Raw genomic sequence first — 19,620 nt, forward strand, 5'->3', positions numbered from 1 at the left:
AGCATTTGAAAAGTTGAAAAGCCTTTTCACTGCTGAGCCTATTTACAGCACCCTGATCCTGAACGCCCCTTTGTGGTCCAAGTTGATGCTTCTGAGTCCTCAGTTGGGGCTATTTTGTTAGAGAGGGATTCTGAAAATCACTTAAAACCATGCATTTATCTGTCCAGGAAATTTTCTGAAACCGAACGCCATTGGCATGTTTGGGAGAAGGAGGAGTTTGCTGTAAAAGCTGCTTTGGAAATCTGGCATCACCTCCTTGATAGTGCTAAATGCCCTTCCGAGGTTTGGACCAATCACAGGAATTTGCAAGCCCTCTGCACCCCTGGCGTCTCAGCCCTAACCAAATTCACTGGGCTCAATTTTTCAGTCGCTTTAACTTCCAGTTAAAATTTATCCCGGGAAAGAAAAACTTTCTGGCCGATGCTTTGTCATGTTTACCTCAGGACCTTGACCAGGTGGCAGATGTGGTTGGGAATGTTCTCACTGAACCACAACTGGGCTTGGTTGCCGTCACTCAGAGCCAGACCTGTGCACAGGCAACCCCGCCCCCAGCCCAGTCTGGGAAGCGGAAAGTGCAAATTCCTTGTCAGTTACAGAAGGACTTTCTCCAGGCACTGAAATCTGACACTTGGTTGCTAGCTAATAGAGACAATGTTTCTTTTGAAAACGGTCTGGCGTGGGTGGAACACTGCCTTTATGTGCCTGAAACGTTAAGAGCTGATGTTTTGCAGCATTCCCATGATGACAAACTTGCTGGACACTTTGGTTTTGTCAAAACCTTGCATTTGCTTTGCCATCAATTTTGGTGACCAACCTTAAGACATGTTGTAACAGATTATGTTGCTTCCTGTCCTGTTTGTGCCATGTCAAAACGTAAAGGGGAGAAACCACAGGGGCTTCTACAACCTGTGGCCTGCCATCCCGCCCCTGGGATGAGATTTCTATGGATTTCATTGTGGACCTACCTCCCAGTCAGAAGAAAACTGTCATTTGGGTTGTAAAAGATTTTTTCTCTAAACAAGCTCATTTCATTCCATGTGCATACATCCCGTCAGCCCCACAATTGGCGCGCCTATTTCCCCACATCTACCACCTCCACGGTAGCCCCTCCCATTAGATCTCTGATTGCGGGACACAGTTTACTTCCCAATTTTGGAAATCATTTCTAAAATTGATTGGCACCAAACGAGCACTATCAACATCGTCCCATCCTCAGACTGACGGTTCTACTGAGATTTTAAACTCCACTCTTGAACAGTTTCTAAGAGCATACATTAACTATCATCAGGACGATTGGGTGGACTTATTACCTTTTGCTGAAGTTGCTTACAACAATGCTGTGCATCAAAGTACCAGAGAAACCCCTTTTCACGTGGTTTCTGGTCACGACTTTGTTCCCATCCCTGAACTGCCACAACCCCCTTCCCAAACATGTTCTGCCTCTGACTGGGCTGTTAAACTGTCTGATTCTTGGCCGGTAATTCAACAAGCTTTGGCTGATGCCCAGGCTGCTTACAAGTCGCAGACTGATAAGCATCGTTCTTTATAACACGACTTCAAAGTTGGGGATCAGGTGTGTCTATCTACTAAATTTATCAAATCACCTCAACCCCCTAAAAAACTTGCTCCCAAATTCATTGGTCTCTTTCCTATTGTTCAGCTTATCAATCCAGTTACTGTTAAATTGGACCTGCCTCACAATTTGAAACACTTGCACCCTGTTTTCCATTGCAGCGTGCTTAAACCTATGCACATCTCCTCACGCTGGCACCTTCAACCTCCTCCTCCTGCTCCAATCATGATTGACGGCCAACAACACTTTGAAGTCAAGGACATCATTGATTCCCACAAACTTTGAGGCACCCTGCAGTATCTCGTCTGATGGAAACATTTTCCTCATCCTGAATGGGTGTCTGCTCACCATGTTAACGCTCCTGATTTAGTTAACCGTTTCCACCTTGCTTATCCTTTAAGGCCTGCTGCTTGATGTAATCTTTATTTTGGAGGGGCAGTATGTCATGTTCACTGATTCAATGTAGTTTATACATCGTAACATTTCACATGCCATGGCGCTGACACGCATTTCTGTTTGGGAGGGAGCTGCTGTGAAACCTTGTACCAAGCTCTGTATCTGTATTCATTACAATGGAATGTGTTTGGGTTATGTTCTCTGTTCAAGGCCTTTTCCCACAGACCATCAGAAACCGTTAGGAGCACCTGGGATTGTGAACTTGAGAAGATTCTATGGGGGGAGGAATTTCATTTGTACCGAGGGTTTTTAGTTTGAATTTGGCGCGCTTTCATCATTCTCAGCTTTCTCTGTGATCCTGCATACTATTCTTTAATAAATCATATATCTTTGCATTCCTGTTCATGAGTCTGACAGTGTTTTAGAATAGGCAACCGCTACAGTTATTCATATTCTCCATTCAAATGAAATTGTTTGTAAGCCCCTCTCAAGTACAATTTAGTTTAAAAAGGTGACTTTTGCAGACCTTTCAAAAGTTCAGAAATAAATGGAAGTGAGCGGTGATCATTAATGGTTACAGAATTTAAAAATCTGAAGAAATGAACCAGTTCAGATTGCTATTCTTTCTTTTGACAAAAGTGTGGAAGCAGATGCAGGAAATGAAGATCTATGAACCCTTTTTGCAGATTGTGATCAATATTTCCCTTTAAACAAACCAATTCATCTGTAGATATAGAATATTGGTATTTAGTGGGGATCTGACTCCAGGAACCAAGGTAATAGCACAATCATAGGAGATAAAACGGGGTGGCCCTACCCTTTCCAAAAACATCTGTGAGTTCAGATAAAACATAAAGAATTATTTGTTGAACAGTGGTAATGGCATAATGAGGCTTGAAGCCTGCAAATGGTGATCTCAGCTATTCTGGGATGTAACTGACACAGTTCCTCTATTCCAGTTAATGTCAGTATTATAGGTCTGTAGCTAGTCTATCCTCAAGCCCATGAGAATATGCAAAGAAAAAGTCAATAGAATAATAAAGTTTCTAGATGTTCATCAATGATGAGGTAAAGGGAGTAAGTTCAATGATTTGGCCAGGTATAAAAAACTCTGTCATATGGTTTAGTCATCTGAGTAGGTAAGCAAATTGTGCAATTGCTTTGTCAATAAATTTTGCGTACTCCAGTAATGCATAAAGCTGTATTATCAGAACCATTTGGAGAATACAGTAACAGGCAGGATAAAATGTTGCTTCTGCAGTTTATGACTAAGCACCCTTTAGTTGCCTGATTGCCCTCAGTTTTCTCATCATGCTCCAGCTCTCCCATTTGCTGAATATTCAGGTTTGGAATATTTGGGACACTAATTAACAATATGACATTTGATTCCACAAATATGACAATTTATAGTTGACTCATGGTAAGGAGTTTAGGAGGGCAGGCAAGTTGCCACAATAAAGGCACATATCCAGTTAATGTCTACCTTGTCTCTGTACTTTACAAAGGGATGTATATTTGTTCCTGAATGTATGTGTTCAACTTCAGAAAGATTCAGCGGGTTAGGGGGAAAAGAGAAGATGGGTGTAGAAAGGATGCAAAACCTTCTCTTTTCTATCTCCAGTGAAATTCAGATTTTCTAGCCTTTTTTCTGTAGTCATAAAGCAGTGAAGCAACTGCTTTAAGGTGTCTGGTGTGTCTTGATTAACTAGAATATTTCAAAATTTATTAGAAAGGCTTTCTTTACATTTATCAGATAAAACTATATCATTCCAGCCCACATCTCTCAAATACATTTAAAAGTCTGTAAATATGCCTTTACTCTTCATTTATATTGTAACAATCTGCTATCTGATCAGTTATCTCTACCTCTTCTGGCAGGTTCATCAAAGGAAACATTGAACTTTTACATAAAATTGACATAGTTATCCATCATAGGATCATTATTGTCTATGATAAAAATTGCCTATTTGGCAGTCCATCTGTCAAGAGACTAAAATAAATCCCACTTGAACATAATCTATGGAAAACTAAGTTTGTCTCAAGGACATGTACAACTTTCATTTCATGATGAAAATCTTGAATTTGTCCAGGCAACCTTCATACTGGAAAAGGAAGTAACATGGTTGGAGGAACAGGAATAGGAGGGGATGCAACTATAGCAACCATAGCTGGTTGCTGTACATGACCTAATTGTTGCATCATTTGAGTAAAAGCATTAGCTAATTTATTGATTTGTACATTCACATGATTCTGATGTTGATTCTGATTTCAACATCAGAATAAGGAATTGGCAACCTGTTCAGTAGTAAGTGGTACTCTCAAAAGATAAGTTGTCATAGTCAAAGTGAAATTATTATCTTTGGGAGTAGTAATGAATTGTTGAAAATAATCCAGGTTCTTGGTAGCCAACTCAAACAAAATCAAAATTCCTACTAGTTTTGAGAGAAGGAGGGAGGAGGGGAGGGAGACAACGAGGGATAAGATTACAGAAATGTAAATTAATCAAAATTTATTTACAGTCCAAGACCAAACACAAGAAAAAGACCAGCAATACAATACAATAAATAACTATAAAAGGAGTACAATAAATAACTATAAAAAAGAATTTTAAAAAATTGTTTAAAATCCCCAAACAATTAACAGCTAACAATTAATAACATGAGGGAGGAACCAGATGGCTTCTAACAGCTATAACTACTGGCAATCTTGGAGGTTTCTGAAGAGTGGTCACCCACAAGAAGGATAATGGTCTTTCCCATTGCTGATGTGATCACATAGCTTTCAATGTGTAGAACAGCAAATAGATTACTCTCTTGAAATCCTTTCCTCTCCAATCTCACCACTCTGTGGGGTGGGGAAGAGTCAGGTGAAGGAGAGATTGCCTACAGAAGTCACTTGCTTTTTTTCTCTCCCCCACTTGTAGACCAGAGAGATTGGAGAGAAAGATTTCAAGAGAGTACTATAAGCTGTTTGCATAGCATGCCTGTTGCTGCCAGTCTGGGGCTGCAAGCACATTTGTATTGCTTTCTATGTGTATAAGAGCAAACAGCTTACTTTCTTGCAATCTCTTTCTGTCCAATCTCTCTGCTCTGCAAAGTGGGGGAAAAAAAAAAACAGGTCAGGCACAGGACAGTGCATACTGATTGTAATGGCAATCACATGACCGAGGGATGCTGAAAAGGTTGTAAATGGTCATAAAAAGGCTGTAAAGTTATTTTTTTTTTATTTAAAACTTTATTAATTTTTCAAAATATAGTTAAAATACAAAATACAGAATGTGGGAAAGATAGAGTGCAGAACTGAAAGAAAAAACAGAAAAAACTATAACAATGCAGAAATAGATAGAAAACATAAAGAAAAGGTAAGTTCTGACCCTATTCAACACATATATAAAAGCATATTATACAAAGTTAATCTCTTACCATTACTTAAACTTTTAGTAACATTATTTCTATAAAATCAAACCATTTAAACAACAAAACCCAAGATCAGAACTTCATTTTTTTCCAGATACAGGCAAACAGTCCAAAAGCAGTTTCCAAGTAGAAACAAATCCAGTCACAGTATTTTCTCTTATCAATGCTGTCAGTTTAGCCATTTGTGCCAGTTCCATTAATTATTAATTCTTCCATTGTGGGAATTTGTGGATCTTTCCATATTTGAGCATATAAAAGTCTTGCTGCTGTAATCATATATAAAAGCAAAGTCCCATGTTGCTTCTAGAGCTGTTTATCCATCAAACCCAGGATAAACTGTTCTAGTTTCAACTATATATCCACTTCAGGAATCTTTTGAATAGTAGCACATATCTGGTCCCAAAATTTCTTAGCTTTCTCAGAAGTCCACCAGAGATGATAAAAAGTTCCTTTACCATGAGAACATTTCCAACAAACATTTGATACCCCATTAAACTTATTTGACAACTTATCTGGTGTTAGGTACCAAAGATACATCATTTTGTAAAAGTTCTCTTTCAAATTATAGTTCAAAGTAAATTTCAGACCTTTGTTCCACATGTTCTCCCACTGTTCAAGCAAAATATTGTAGCCAAAATTCTTAGCCCATTTAATCATACAATCTTTAACATATTCATCTTATACATTCATTTGCAACATTTTATACATCTTTGTAATAGCATGTTCATCATTTGTACAAAGCTCCATTTCAATTTTTTTCATTAACAAAATTATAAGCTTTTTTATCCAAGTTAAATCATTCTGACAGTTGTGCAAAAGTAAACCAATGACAGGCATGACCTTCCAATTCTAATTGTTCCCTTGTTTTAAGTTTAAGTTCACTTTGCTATAAGTTCAACAAATCTTTGTATCTCAACCAGCTTGGTTTCTCTTCCCTCTCCCCCATTTCTCTTCTAAAAAAGCTTCTTGAGGTAACAACCACATAGGTGCATTAGGGGACAATCTTAATTTATATTTATTCCACACCCTCAGAATGGCACACCTAACAAAATGATTTTTGAAATCTTTATTAACTTTGGCTATCATACCACAAATAGATGTGCCACCCAAATCTGAGATCATGTCCTTCGAACTCCAATAACTTCTTGTCTTACAAAGTCACCCAGTCCTTCATCCAAAGCAAACAACAAGCATCAAAATACAATTTCAGGTCAGGTAAACCTAAACCCCCTCATTCTTTAGCATCTTGTAACAATTTGAACTTAATTCTTGGTTTCTTCCCTTGCCAAATGAACTTGGAGATGTCCTTCTGCTATTGTTTGAATGGCTGATCTGTTGTCAAGATTGGTATAATCTGAAACAAAAACAACATCCTAGGCAAAACGTTCATCTTAACCACAGATATCCAACCCATAATTGACAATTGTAATTTTTCCCACCTTAACAAATCTTTTGGCTGTAAAGTTATCTTTTCAGCACTGTCGTAACTTTGAATGGTTGCCAAATGAATTGTTTATAAGCGAGGACTACCTGTATGTTTATTTTAGAACCTAATTTATATTTCAGGATGGAGACACTCTCAATCTTTTCCTAACACTCTCTGACAACTGACAACAGGCTACCCTCTTATTGAAGAATGTGTAGAATGTTTTCAAAACTTTCTCCTGAATCTTTCTTCAGCTCTGAACAAACCATTGCATTTACTTGCATAATTTTTGAAATCAGCCCCATCACTCTCCAAAGTCAAAAAAAATAAGGGAGTTGGGGAAGTGAGGGAAGGAAAGGGAGGGAGGGAGGAAGAAGTCCTTTTTATGCTGTTCTTAGAAGAAACTTCATTTGCTAATTCTTGCTTTTCTTCTTTCTTCTTTGCATAAAGTATTGCCTGTTCCTTCTCTTATTCACAGACTTTTTTCAGGGTTTTTCTCTCGCACTGATTGCACTTCAGTCATTCTGTTAGCCTTTTGGGTTGAAGAGTGGAATAAAATTATTTTAATTTATCATTTTGGTAAGGCCTAGCATTGAAAACAGTGCTTATCCTTGGTTCAATTTCATTTATATAATCTCACGCAAAGATGGATGGATTTATTTTACCTTTTCTTAGTTTCTCATTTATAAAGCTAACATGAAGTCCTATAGCATACCAAAATAAAAGAGTCAAGATGAGTTATACTATCTAACATTTCCTGAATATGTACAATCTTTTGTTCATCTTGAAAAATATTTTTCACTCCTCCCCCATCTCAGATGTTTCAGTTGGATAACAAATAAATGAGAATCTTAGTAGGAGAAATGAAATCTAATTCATGAGCTTAGCATACTACTCTGATTGACATTTAAGCCTGGCATCATTTTCAAGAGAAGAGACCCTGAAAATCCATGACAATAATACCATAAAATTTGCCTATTTTACTTGAATGAGATATAATTTTAAAATAACTGCTTCCAAGAACTGAAGCATGTACTAAACCAGCTCAGTATTTCCCAGTGTGATTAATTCAGCTAAGCTAATTAAAACAAATACCTTGTGGTATTTTTTAATGTGCTTTTGTGGATGAGGTGTTAATCGAAATCTGTTTCACTGGCTTGAAAACTAGTTGTTTATCATTTAAAAGTTGATTTAATTTTAAAAGAAAGGAGACAAAGAAATCCCTTGTATATTACAATTAAAGTTTATTTGTTTCACAGTATAAGCCAAAGGTGATATTTATACAATTGTTATACTAGGTTAACATCTGCCGTACTCACATTAACTTCTGACTTATTTATTTATATGATCAAGGAATGAAATGAATCAAGAAAAAAATAAACAAATGAACAGAACCATTCTGGCAGTCTTGAAAGGCGAATTCAGGTGAATTAAGTGATCATATCATAATAGTAGACTGAATCACAGTATCTGCCAGTTCCCACTATCAAATGAGCAGAGGACTGTAATGGTTGCCTATTCTAAAACACTATCAGACTCATGAGCAGGAATTCAAAGATGTCTGATTTATTAAAGAATAGTATGCAGGATCACAGAGAAAGCTGAGAATGATGAAAGCACGCCAAATTCAAACTAAAAACCCTCGGTGCAAGTGAAATCCCTCCCCCCATAGAATCTTCTCAAGTTCACAATCCCAGGTGCTCCTAACGGTTTCTGATGGTCTGCGGGAAAAGGCCTTGAACAGATAACATAACCCAAACACATTCCATTGTAATGAATTCAGATACAGTACTTGGTACAAGGTCTCACAGCAGCTCCCTCCCAACCAGAAACAGTGCCATGACATGTGAAACGTTACGATGTATAAACTACATTGAAACAGTGAACATGACAAGGACATAGCCAGCAATTCTTCATCAGTGTGGATCATATATTCTAAATCAATTATGTTATTTCCTGCTTTTTTAAAGAAATGTTCTATTGCTCCTAAATAAATGGATTTTGGGCAACAGAATTAATATACATCCATATTATGCATTACTGGATTGGAAAGTTTCTCCCTGGGATGGAGATGTGATGTAGCAATCACACCTGTGCACATTAGCTCTTGCAGTCTTGTTCTTGCATTCATTCCACATTCTATTGTAAGAGCCCTGCTGCTACTGTTTGCATTATTTTATCTTTTATTTTGTAATACACTTAGTTAATAAGCTGACCCTTCATGGATTTGACAAAATGGTTTAGGTCGCCCCCAAACTTGATGAAACAGTATATTTGTTCTCTCATAAGATGCTACAAGACTGCTGGTTTAGCCTCTAAAATTTAAAGATAAAAACAAATTGTGACAGTTGTTATTCTAAATTGTTTAATAAACATATGCATTGGATAATGTCTGTATATAAATAACTATTACCCATGATCAAATAAAAATATTTTTTTTGTTTTCAAAGACAATATAAATGTCTTATTGCCACTTGGTGGAAATGTATCTAGGATAGATCTAGCTATCATGGCTTTTCTTGCTTCAGCATTTTCCTATGCAAATGTGTGTAGCCAGAAGCTCCATCAGAACTGATAGTGTAACATTCCCCTAAACATTCATATAAATTCACTGTTTGTTATTTTTATTATCCAGATTGTTGTAATTTTTATAACACAGATCTTTATTACACAGATCTATACAACATGTACAGACCATGTTGTCTTTTATGCTTTTAGCTTGTTCCAGAAATCAAATTATACTCAATTTGTAGTAGCTTCCATGTGAATTCAACTCAAGGTACCTCTGTAGTTGAAAGATATGTCTATTTCCAGTCTGTGTCTGTGCTGAGTCTGGTATCTATTTTATTTGTTTATGTATTTGTTTATTTGTCTTATATGGCTGCCCATCTTAAAAGATATAGCTCAGTGTGTCTCACAACAGCAGTAAAACCAATACACAATGAAAACAAAAACCTGGTGCCACAACCCTTCTGCATCTCCAGACTCCAACCACACCCTACCCCAGTGCTTGGGCATGGGATTGGGTGGGTTGTCCAGTCTTGTCCAGTTCCCTGTGATATAAACTACTTTCATACTCATGCTCATGTAGATTTAGAATTGCTGAATATTTGTGTAGGATCTCCCTCCCTCCAAAATCAATTTTTAAACTATCTTTGAACTTAACCGTACCTCACAAAATTAAGAGAAGTGTTGCTTTCCAGAATATAGTCCACCAAGTCTGAGCTATTTAACTTTGTTTAAAAATATAAATGGAATGATACTGGAGATACTCCTTATGCCCATGGTAATTTGGATGTGGTGGTATGGGGTAAAAATGACAGACAACATCCTAGACCATCTGGGCCAGAAATGCAACCCTGGAGGAATTACCCTGCATTCAGAGTTAAAATAGCCAAGTAGGACCTACAGCTCCCTCAGATTATATTAGCTTTGACTAATCTATAGTTTCACTGACCATAATTTGGTTTTGACTTGTTCCTCCATGTACTTAGTTTCAGCAAAAATAAATTCCCTAGGATGCATTTCCATTTTTATCACTCCTAATATATTCAGTTTTTCATATTTGCATAGTTTTGTAAACAGTTTTCCCTAACATTATACATGTTTGCTCTTTTCCCCTTTAAGACAAACATTTTTTATCCATTTTCGAGATTGCCAAACTCTGAGTAAAGTAGATTTGGGATTCCAAATGCTTTTTAGTTCATACACCAATCTGGATTAAATCCAGTCCCTCTCCATCCATATCCTCAATGTGCCAGGACTGGCTTGGGGATGGGAGATGGGAATCATGTGACCCCCTTGTTAAAATTTAATTTAAGCTGTCTGTGCTTCTTGTTTAAAAAAAGGAAGAAAACAGTTTCCTAATTAGAGAGTCTCATACTTCGGTTTGCCCCTTTTTGAAGTGACATGGCCCTGATTGTTTTGGTATGCCTGACCAACAGGACTCATCACCTGGATTCTACTGTATAGTTGTCAGTAGTCAGGCCCATTGTGGCAAGACTCCCCACCACAGACTATAAAGCAATCCAGCTTCCCTAGATTGTGGATAAAATTTGCAGTTTAAAATGGAAAAAAAAAATATCTGAAAATATATTTCATCAAATATATTTTAATTATTTGATTAAGTGCCTATGCTACCTTTTATGATTAGCAATAAACCTGCATCTGAAGGTGGCAATTTGGGTGGCTAGCAAAACCCAATGTGCAAGTTGTAAGCCCACTATCAGTTACTGAAGCCTAATGATAATGCTGCTGCCTGGATTGCTTGCATGCAACAATGAGAAAAACTAGGAGAAGAAGTGGTAAGTTATCTCCATCTAGACTTTTCTCTCTTGAATAGGAGTACATTAAGCCCAAGGGAGAAGCAAATTAGTGGTTAGCATCCAAAACTGTAAGAACAGAATGTATTGGAAAGGAAGCAGAAGCTTGTTAAGTGACTGCTTCCAACACAGAGCAGGCTTTGCTAATAATAAAACAACAACAAAAAGTAGTTATATAAAATCTTATGATTAACCATTTGGGTAAGGACAGCAAATGACAGCAGTACAAAATCTGGGGAAAGAAAATGGAGTCACATAGTACCTAATGGCAATAACACTGACACAAAGTGATCTTTCTCAAGAAGAGGATTTTATAATCCTCTTTCATCAGTTGCTGTCCTCCTCCTTCTTCCCCACCCACTTCTTTTGCCCGGGGCATCAGTGAGAACTTGGCCTCTGTGGATGTACTAAAGTAGTAGCATTAGCAGCAGTATCTTGTGACTGCATTCTCATTCAAAAGCGATCAAAATAGCGTTGCCAGCAGTATCAAGCTATCCATAGTTCATACATTGTTCTACTTAGAGAACTGGATACTGCAGGGGGAAAAATAACACTCGTGTGACACACTTAGAAGTCTTAATAACTCTCTTTCCCTGAAATCTATTATTTCAGCTATTGTTTGATGTATCACTGTAATAAATAATTTTAAATTGAAATATAATTATTAAATATAATTAAACCCTGATCATAGGCAGTCCACACTAGATTCCTAATCTGTCTCCCTATATTAATATTGTGTGTATTTTTATTCCACATTTGAAGTTTTTTAAACAGTAACTTTATCCTATCTTTTTTTCTATAACTAAGCCCTGTTAAGATATTGGAACATAGCTTAGCATTTAAGACAGTTGTCCTATTATACATCCATATTGTTAGTGAACAGTTCAACCATATTAATTCCTTTCTCCTCAATTTATAAACACAGGAAGCTAATAGGCTGGTTGAGTGTCTGCATTAGTAATGGTAAAATATTGAAAAGGGCACCGACTGTGAGGTTTGTACCAATTTTTAGTACACAATGAACGACCCACAGGGAATTCCCATTTGGATTGTAACCACTTGAATCAGAGCCTCCAATTAGCAGGAGGAAAATTGCTCATAATGATTCTTAATTTATTAAGCACTAGATGTTGTAACCATATTGTTCAGAAAATTGGATAAAATAGTAAGAAGATTAATACATGTATCTTTTACTCTTCCCCAGAAATCTATTGACTTTGGTATGGAATTAATTCAAGCATATTAATTTTTAGATAGAATCCAAGTATATAAATTTGCATCAATGGACAATATTTAAATATACACCACGATTTAAGTTTGCTAATATACTAGTCTGTCTACAACTTCCATTATAATAGTGAATCTCAAACACTCAGATGTTTCCTAACCAACTTCCTTTTGATTTTGGGTAGGCTACAAATAGTGAATATCAGAAGCTTACCCCAATGCAAGTGGAAGTGATATGCAGCATTATTTTTAAGTTATGTGAAAAATATAATTGGTAAATGTGGCACCAAATTAAGTCCATCCTTAATTCAATACACCCAAACAGAATGGACAATGGATTTCAGAGAAATAAGTATATTTCAGTATCTTATTCCCTACTGTTTAACCAATTCCCACAACACATAATAATGAGCTCCTCTGATCATGTAAAATAGCAATGACAGTCATACATATAGGAATAGGAAACTGTATTGAATCTCAGGTTAGATAATTTGCCTCTAGATAGTTCGATCATCTAACATTTATTTTTGTGCAACAAACCAAACCACAGAGCATATTCAGACAGGAAATAAAGACACATTTGAAGGCTGTTACAAAGAGAAGGATTTTCATGATTTCAGTGTTGTCTGACATTGCCTCTTTTCAAAGGGGTTGGGGGGAGGGCTATTATCTCCAGATATTGTAGATAAGCACAAATGCTACTGTATCATTTCCTTTACAGGCATTTCCTTATTTTTGAAAGTCAAGATCTACTGATTCTTCTTCCTTTACATTTTCTATTTATTTCACACATTGTAAAATATCACTGTACTGTCTATGGAAATCTTAGCACCTCTTTCTTATGGATCAAAGATATAAATTACAAACTATCTCAACTGATCATATATGAGAGGGTAGAATAATAAATGCACTTTATGTGCATTCATGGTTAGAAACATTTCAAACAGATCCGATTCTGGTACAGCAAAAAGAGTCATATACTGTAACAATGTATTTGTTGAAGGTGATTAACAAGATCTTGAACCACCAAAACAAAACAAAACATTTTCCATATGCATCTCTATCCCTAAGATTTCAGCACCATCTAACTGAGAGAAGCAAGATAAACTTCTCCTGATTATTTGTGAACATAATGAAACTGCATAAGTAGAAGTAAATGGTCACTTAGAAGATAAAGAAAATGGAGTTTTTGGCTGCATTCCTATGTATACTTACCAGAGAGTACTGTATACCTAAGCCACCTTAGCAGAACTGTCTTCAGAGTAAATAGGCACAAGAATTTTTAAAAACAAGCAGGTGGCTTTTCAACATGGCTGCAACTTAACACTGGCTGATATTAAATGTTATAGGAAGATTCCTTTTAATTATTGCTTCATTTGAAAAACTTAACATGATGAACAGATGGATTAACTTTCATGTTCATGGTACAAACCTTTAGGAAAATTTTGGAGGGTTGAAATAGGTTGCTATAAGCTGATTTGTTCAGCTGTAGGGGGTTGCTATAATCGTTTTTATCAGTATAGGAACATAAAGGTGTTTGCTTATTAATACTGATTAGTTAAAAACTAGCTTTTTAAATTGACCCTCTTCATGCAGGAAGTTGTCCTGTTATAATTAGAATTAAGGAATTCTGAGATGTAATATTTTAGGTTACAATGCAAAGTAAATGAAATGTACCAATTCTTCTAAATTAAATAAGAATTTAAAATTGGATGTTCAATCCTGTTTTATTATACTGATGAAGATTTCTGTACTACTTGTAAAACATGTTACTGCATTTAGGGGCATTAATGTTGTTTTTAACCATTTTATTATTATTTGTATTTTGTTCCATGACAGAAACTCAACCTATTGTATGAAGGTATCCATTTCACTGACAGTGGGTGAAAATGACACTAGCCTGTGCTACAATTCAAAGATGAAATATTTAGAAAAAGCTGAACTTAGCAAAAGCAAGGAAATTTCATGCCCTGATATACAGGATTTTTTAACATCTTATAGAGAGCCAGAAATCTTATGGTATAAGGTAAGAAATGTTAAAAGCCTTAACTGTCTTGAACAAAATATTGCATGTTATGTTCTGCTGCATTTCCAGGACCTGAATTTTTCATATGGATCTTATATAGAGCGTTATACAGATTTAGAAAACTGTAATTAGGAAAAGGTTAACTGAGAAGGAGAAAAAGAGAGAAGCCTGTGATATTTGATGGGCAAATTTCCAAATGCAGGAGGTCATTTTTTTAGGTTACTGAAAATGAAATTTTCTCTTTCATATTTTCAATTTTATACATAGCTGCTGCATTCTTTGTATATTACAAAATATGGTAACAGTCAGTCATTGTCATCATTGCAATTAGGTAATAGGCAAATTGATAATACATAGGGATCTAGTTTTAAATAACTCACTTCTTGGGTCTAACAAGACAGTTCTGTGTATAAATGAAAACAAAAATTAAAAGATGAGTAAAATAAATCATAATTACATTTTTAAAGTGAGGTTGCAAGGATTGGCATACTATGATATTCTATTTTAATGAATATGTCTCAGGCACTGATTCCTGCAGATGGCATTTAACACTGTACTTTTAAAACAATAAACTGAAAAGTTGTACCAACAACCTGCCTGACCCATAAATGAATGTGCCGTCCTCTCTAAATATATACTGTTATCCACTTGCCATATTCTGGAAAGTGAGACAGCTATTTTCTATAGAACAGGAAACAATCACATTATTTTAAAGAAACAACTTTGCCTCATTCTCTTAATACAGACAAACCCCACAAGGAAATACTTTCTAAATCTGTTACCAGGACGGCCCATGAGAAATCCCTAGACGCACAAGAAAAGCCACTAAAAAATGATCATGGTCACAAGTAGGGACACTGTAGCTTTAGGTACTTGTTCTTGCAAACAGATATAGTACTACTGGAACCAGTGATTCAACTGTAGGAGAATAAACCATGGGTACTTAAGCAATTCAAGAACACTGTAGCACCCAATGACTATTTTGTGAATGGCTATGGTATAGATGATCTCTCTATGCTTCTTGCATTTCCTTTCCTTTCCTTCCTTCCTGACCTTCTATGATCCTTCTTTCCCAACCATTAGTTTATAAATTCCATTTTTTAGGATAACAGTTCATGCTTCTGACCAAGTAGACAGGAGTATACAAGCATAAATGTGATGATATATGTGTTACCCTATCATTTTTCCCTGTTCTAATGGTTCAGAACAGGGAACAGTTAGGCTACAATAGCATAACACATTTAGCTTACTCTCCTTAGAGAGAGAACAGGTTAGACTTGTTCTCATTTACGCCTTCTTATTTCCTCTTTCATGTCCTGTATTGACTGAAAAGGAACAATCAACTGACCCTCAGTTATTTTTCTTTGATGGCCAGATACAATGTGATAAGCCCAGCATCCACATGGGAACTGTCTTTTTACATGTGAAGTAACTCGATCTCCTGAAAGGTATTCTTCATTGTGTTAGGGTTTTTTTTAATGTGGTACAAAACACAGACACTGTATTTGTTTTTCCCACACAAAACTGTTTTACTGTACAAAATTAACCTTCTAACTTATTCTACTGTCTTCTTATTACTATAAGTTTACTACTATTCTATTTCTATTCTTATTTAATCTATGCATTTCTATCTCTATATTCTATTTCTATGTTCAGATTCCTATGTTAGCACTATGTTTTCTTAACTATTTCTTCTTTAAATCTTCCTTTTCCCACAGGTTTTCAGGTCTTGTAGCCAATCTCAGTCCATTTGCATGTGAAAATAGACTCACAAGTCCTTTATAGACTGGCAAATGGGCTATTCCCCCCCCCCCCCAACACTCATGCTTTTCTGTTTCTGGAGCTGGATTGTAGAGCTCTGCACTTGGGCTGCTGCATGCAATGGGCTTGGTTTGGTTTGCAAACTCTGGTCAGGTTCTTTTCCTCTCAGTGGTCTTGCAGCTCCAAGAACTGAAGTTTTCTCTTGCTGTCTGAAGACTACTGCTGAGGTGCCTGCCTTTGGGTTGGTTTCTCTTCCCGCATCTCTGCTGTCCTCTGGGCTTGACTCTTCCTTGACATATCCACACACATGGTTGTTTTCAGTTCCCTTTTTTATAAAACAAACTTTCCAATTAAGGCGAGGGTGGGTCTCCCTTTCAGATAGCACCAAAAGGGTGGGGCTCCCTCCCAGATAGCACCAAAACTCTGGATCCCAGAGGGAAAAATCCCTGCTCACTCCAGCTGGTGAGTTCACTCTTCCACACATTGCTAGGTGCCCAAACCACCACTCCATTCCAGTGCCAAGGCTCATCTTATAATTGCTCAGCCACCGGACCTTACAACCCAAGCTAGCCTAAGCAAGGAATTTCCAGCCTCCAGGAATGGAGATGGTGTCTCTGCATTGTTAAGATGCAGCAGTCAGTTCACTTGTGATGGCTTCTTTGTGGCACAGCCATGACTTTGCTGGGTCCTGAAGCACTTCGCAGGAACTAGAAACTAAAGTGCGCTTTCTCTCTCTCTCATTCTCTGTCAGATTCACTGATCAAAGGTTTCACAGAAACCCTTATCAGGACATCTCCCATTGTGTCTTTCTCACAGGTTGCTGGATGAGAAGGAGTTGGAAGGGGGTTTGCGAAGTTGGAATGTAAGGGATTGTTTTGGCTATAAGCACATCAAGGACAGGAGATTGAGATACAGTAGAAATGCCATTTGGTTGGGAGGGGGAGTGACACGTTTCGTGGGAAAGGGAACTAGCTAAGGGAATGTAGTTTAAAGTAGGTTTTTGGCAGGAAGCCTTTATTCGCAGCTTGCCTTCTGTACCGTTCATTACACTTCAATAAACCAGTTCAAAGAACTCCGGTTTCTTGACTGTGTGTGTGAATGCATGAATGAGCAGGCACTGACATTCTCTCCCTCTCTCTCTCTCTCTCCCTTTCTCTCTCTCTCTATATATATATATATACACACACATACACTGTATGTATGTTTGTATATATGTGGTGTGTTCCTTGCTTAGGCTAGCTTGGGTAGTAGGTCCGGTGGCTGAGCAATTGTAAGATGAGCCTTGGCACTGGAATGGAGTGGTGGTTTTGGCACCTAGCAATGTGTGGAAGAGTGAACTCACCAGCTGGAGTGAGCAGGGTTTTTTCCCTCCTGGGATCCAGAGTTTTGGTGCTATCTAGGAGGAAGCCCCACCCTCGCCTGAAATAGAATGTAAAAATGATGCTCAGGTTTTAAAATTGTATATGTTTTTAAACTTGTATGTAATGTTATAGTATATCTTAATTTTCCAGGCTACTGAAATCAATATTTATATTTGGATTCCAAAAATAACTGCCAACTTTATTTCACACATTTATAAATTACAAATGATTTTTAAACTGTGACACATTTCTTTATTCAAACAGTTATCTATAAGTATTTAAATATAATAATATTATAAATAAGATTTAAGTATGTATTATACAACTATTTCTATAAAGAAAGAGTTGTTAAGAGGATATTCTATTGAGAATTTCTGTTTTTGTCTACATTTATTTATGTATTTTTATTTGTTTTCCTTAAGATTTATGTTACACTCTTTTTATAGCATTCCAGTGATAGTATCTGCATTGCTCACAGAAATTTGTCAGGTGAAGCCTTCTCTAATATGGAAAAACTGTTAGGAAAAGCTATTGGCCTTGTGTTTCTAGCACTGATCTGCCTGAATAAAACTGTCAAACCAGATTGCTGTCTATTGAACTGTTAACCATAATTCCCCTTTAATAAAGGAATCTCAATGTGAGGTTGATTGTACAAGGACAATTTAATAGAAATTGAACCTCCAACTAGAAACCATAATGGTTTAATTTCTCTGAGGTTTTCTATCTAATGCAAAAACTAAGGTAATATTTAGGGCAAGTTGGACAAATAATTAATAATTTCATCTATTTCTTACACTCTTTCAAAAAATAAAATCAATCTAATCTCTTTCAAACATTCAAATCAGTCTAAGGTAGCCACACTTTCACAAAAGTGTGCTGTTGCCACACAAAAAAGTTTCAAGGTTCTTTGAAATACTTGTTCCTTTTTGTTACCTTGAAACAGGGTATCTGTAAGTCTCAGAATAGCTGGGCTTGTTTGTCAAGCAACATTAGATGACATTACATTGAGCTGATATTAGTGTGGACCTGTTGCTATACCAATATCAGCCTTATCATTTCTGAAAAATGGCTTACCCTGACAAAGAGGCCAACTTTTTTTCCTAACAGTTCTCCACGTGCTTGAGAATTTATTTTTCATTTTTTCTTGATGAGATATTTGTGTTCATTTTATTGTTATAGATGGCATATAATATATAACAATATTTTTTATGTTACATTTTTTCCCACCGCATTAAAGCATTCCTAGCTTTAAAAATCCCATTTTGTCATAGGAAACTCATTTGATGTCTTTCCTTTGCACTTAATGGGAACGTAAGGAGCCGGAGAAGGGGGAGTCTCTAGAGGGATGTTTGCGTAATAAAAGATGGGATTCACATATACCCATATCACCTCATTCTATCCATGAGAAATTTGCCTTTCAAAGATACCTTTAAAAGCAAATTGTCTTTCACAGAATTACCAGTAGGAAAAGATGTGTTTTCTCCACGATGATATGAGAAGCAATTATTCTATTTCTGTGTTAGAAGAATATGGTTCCAGTGGGAAGAAAAGTTTATTCCCAAGTTCAGCAGTACTGATTTACATCCCAGCATGGCTGTTGAGAATTGGCAAAAAAGAAAGAGGAAAAAATCCTTGTGCCAGTAATGGATATATTTTTCTTCTGAATGTGTTTGAGAAAAAGGTATTTTCAAAGGTCTAAATATGATCTAAAATAGTTTCCTGTCAAGCAATGCAATGCACTTTGTACTGGTTTTGAGCCTCTTTTAAAAGCTTTTAAGATTACAGGTTTCGACTCAAACTGATGTGTCAAATAAAAGTACAAGGACTATACTTACTAAAATACTGTAATTATCTTTGCACAGGAATGCCAAGTCACAACCTGGAGACCAAGCATTTTGTTCAAAAAGGATACTCTTGTTATCCGGGAGGTCAGAGAAGATGACATTGGAAATTACACTTGTGAATTAAAGTATGGACTCTTTTCTGTCAGAAGAACTACAGAATTAACTGTTACAGGTAATTAGAGGTTTTAAGTACATAGTTTTGTTTTAGATCACAGCCTCTTTTCTTTTCTTTTTTATTGATGCTTTAGCAATTCACAAAGGTGTCCAT

General features: G+C 36.5%; 1 protein-coding gene across 1 annotated transcript in view; it reads left to right on the top strand.

Annotated features, from left to right (window-relative positions):
• IL1RAPL1 (interleukin 1 receptor accessory protein like 1) overlaps window positions 1–19,620 on the top strand; it is an 826,443-nt gene that overhangs the window by 470,756 nt on the left and 336,067 nt on the right. Inside the window, exons 4-5 of the mRNA XM_063305201.1 lie at window positions 14,200–14,386; window positions 19,371–19,524. Of these exons, the coding sequence (XP_063161271.1) occupies window positions 14,200–14,386; window positions 19,371–19,524 (341 nt within the window). The remainder of the gene's footprint in view (window positions 1–14,199; window positions 14,387–19,370; window positions 19,525–19,620) is intronic.

The sequence above is a fragment of the Candoia aspera genome, chromosome 5 (assembly GCF_035149785.1).
Source record: "Candoia aspera isolate rCanAsp1 chromosome 5, rCanAsp1.hap2, whole genome shotgun sequence".
Classification (NCBI taxonomy): Eukaryota; Metazoa; Chordata; class Lepidosauria; order Squamata; family Boidae; genus Candoia; species Candoia aspera.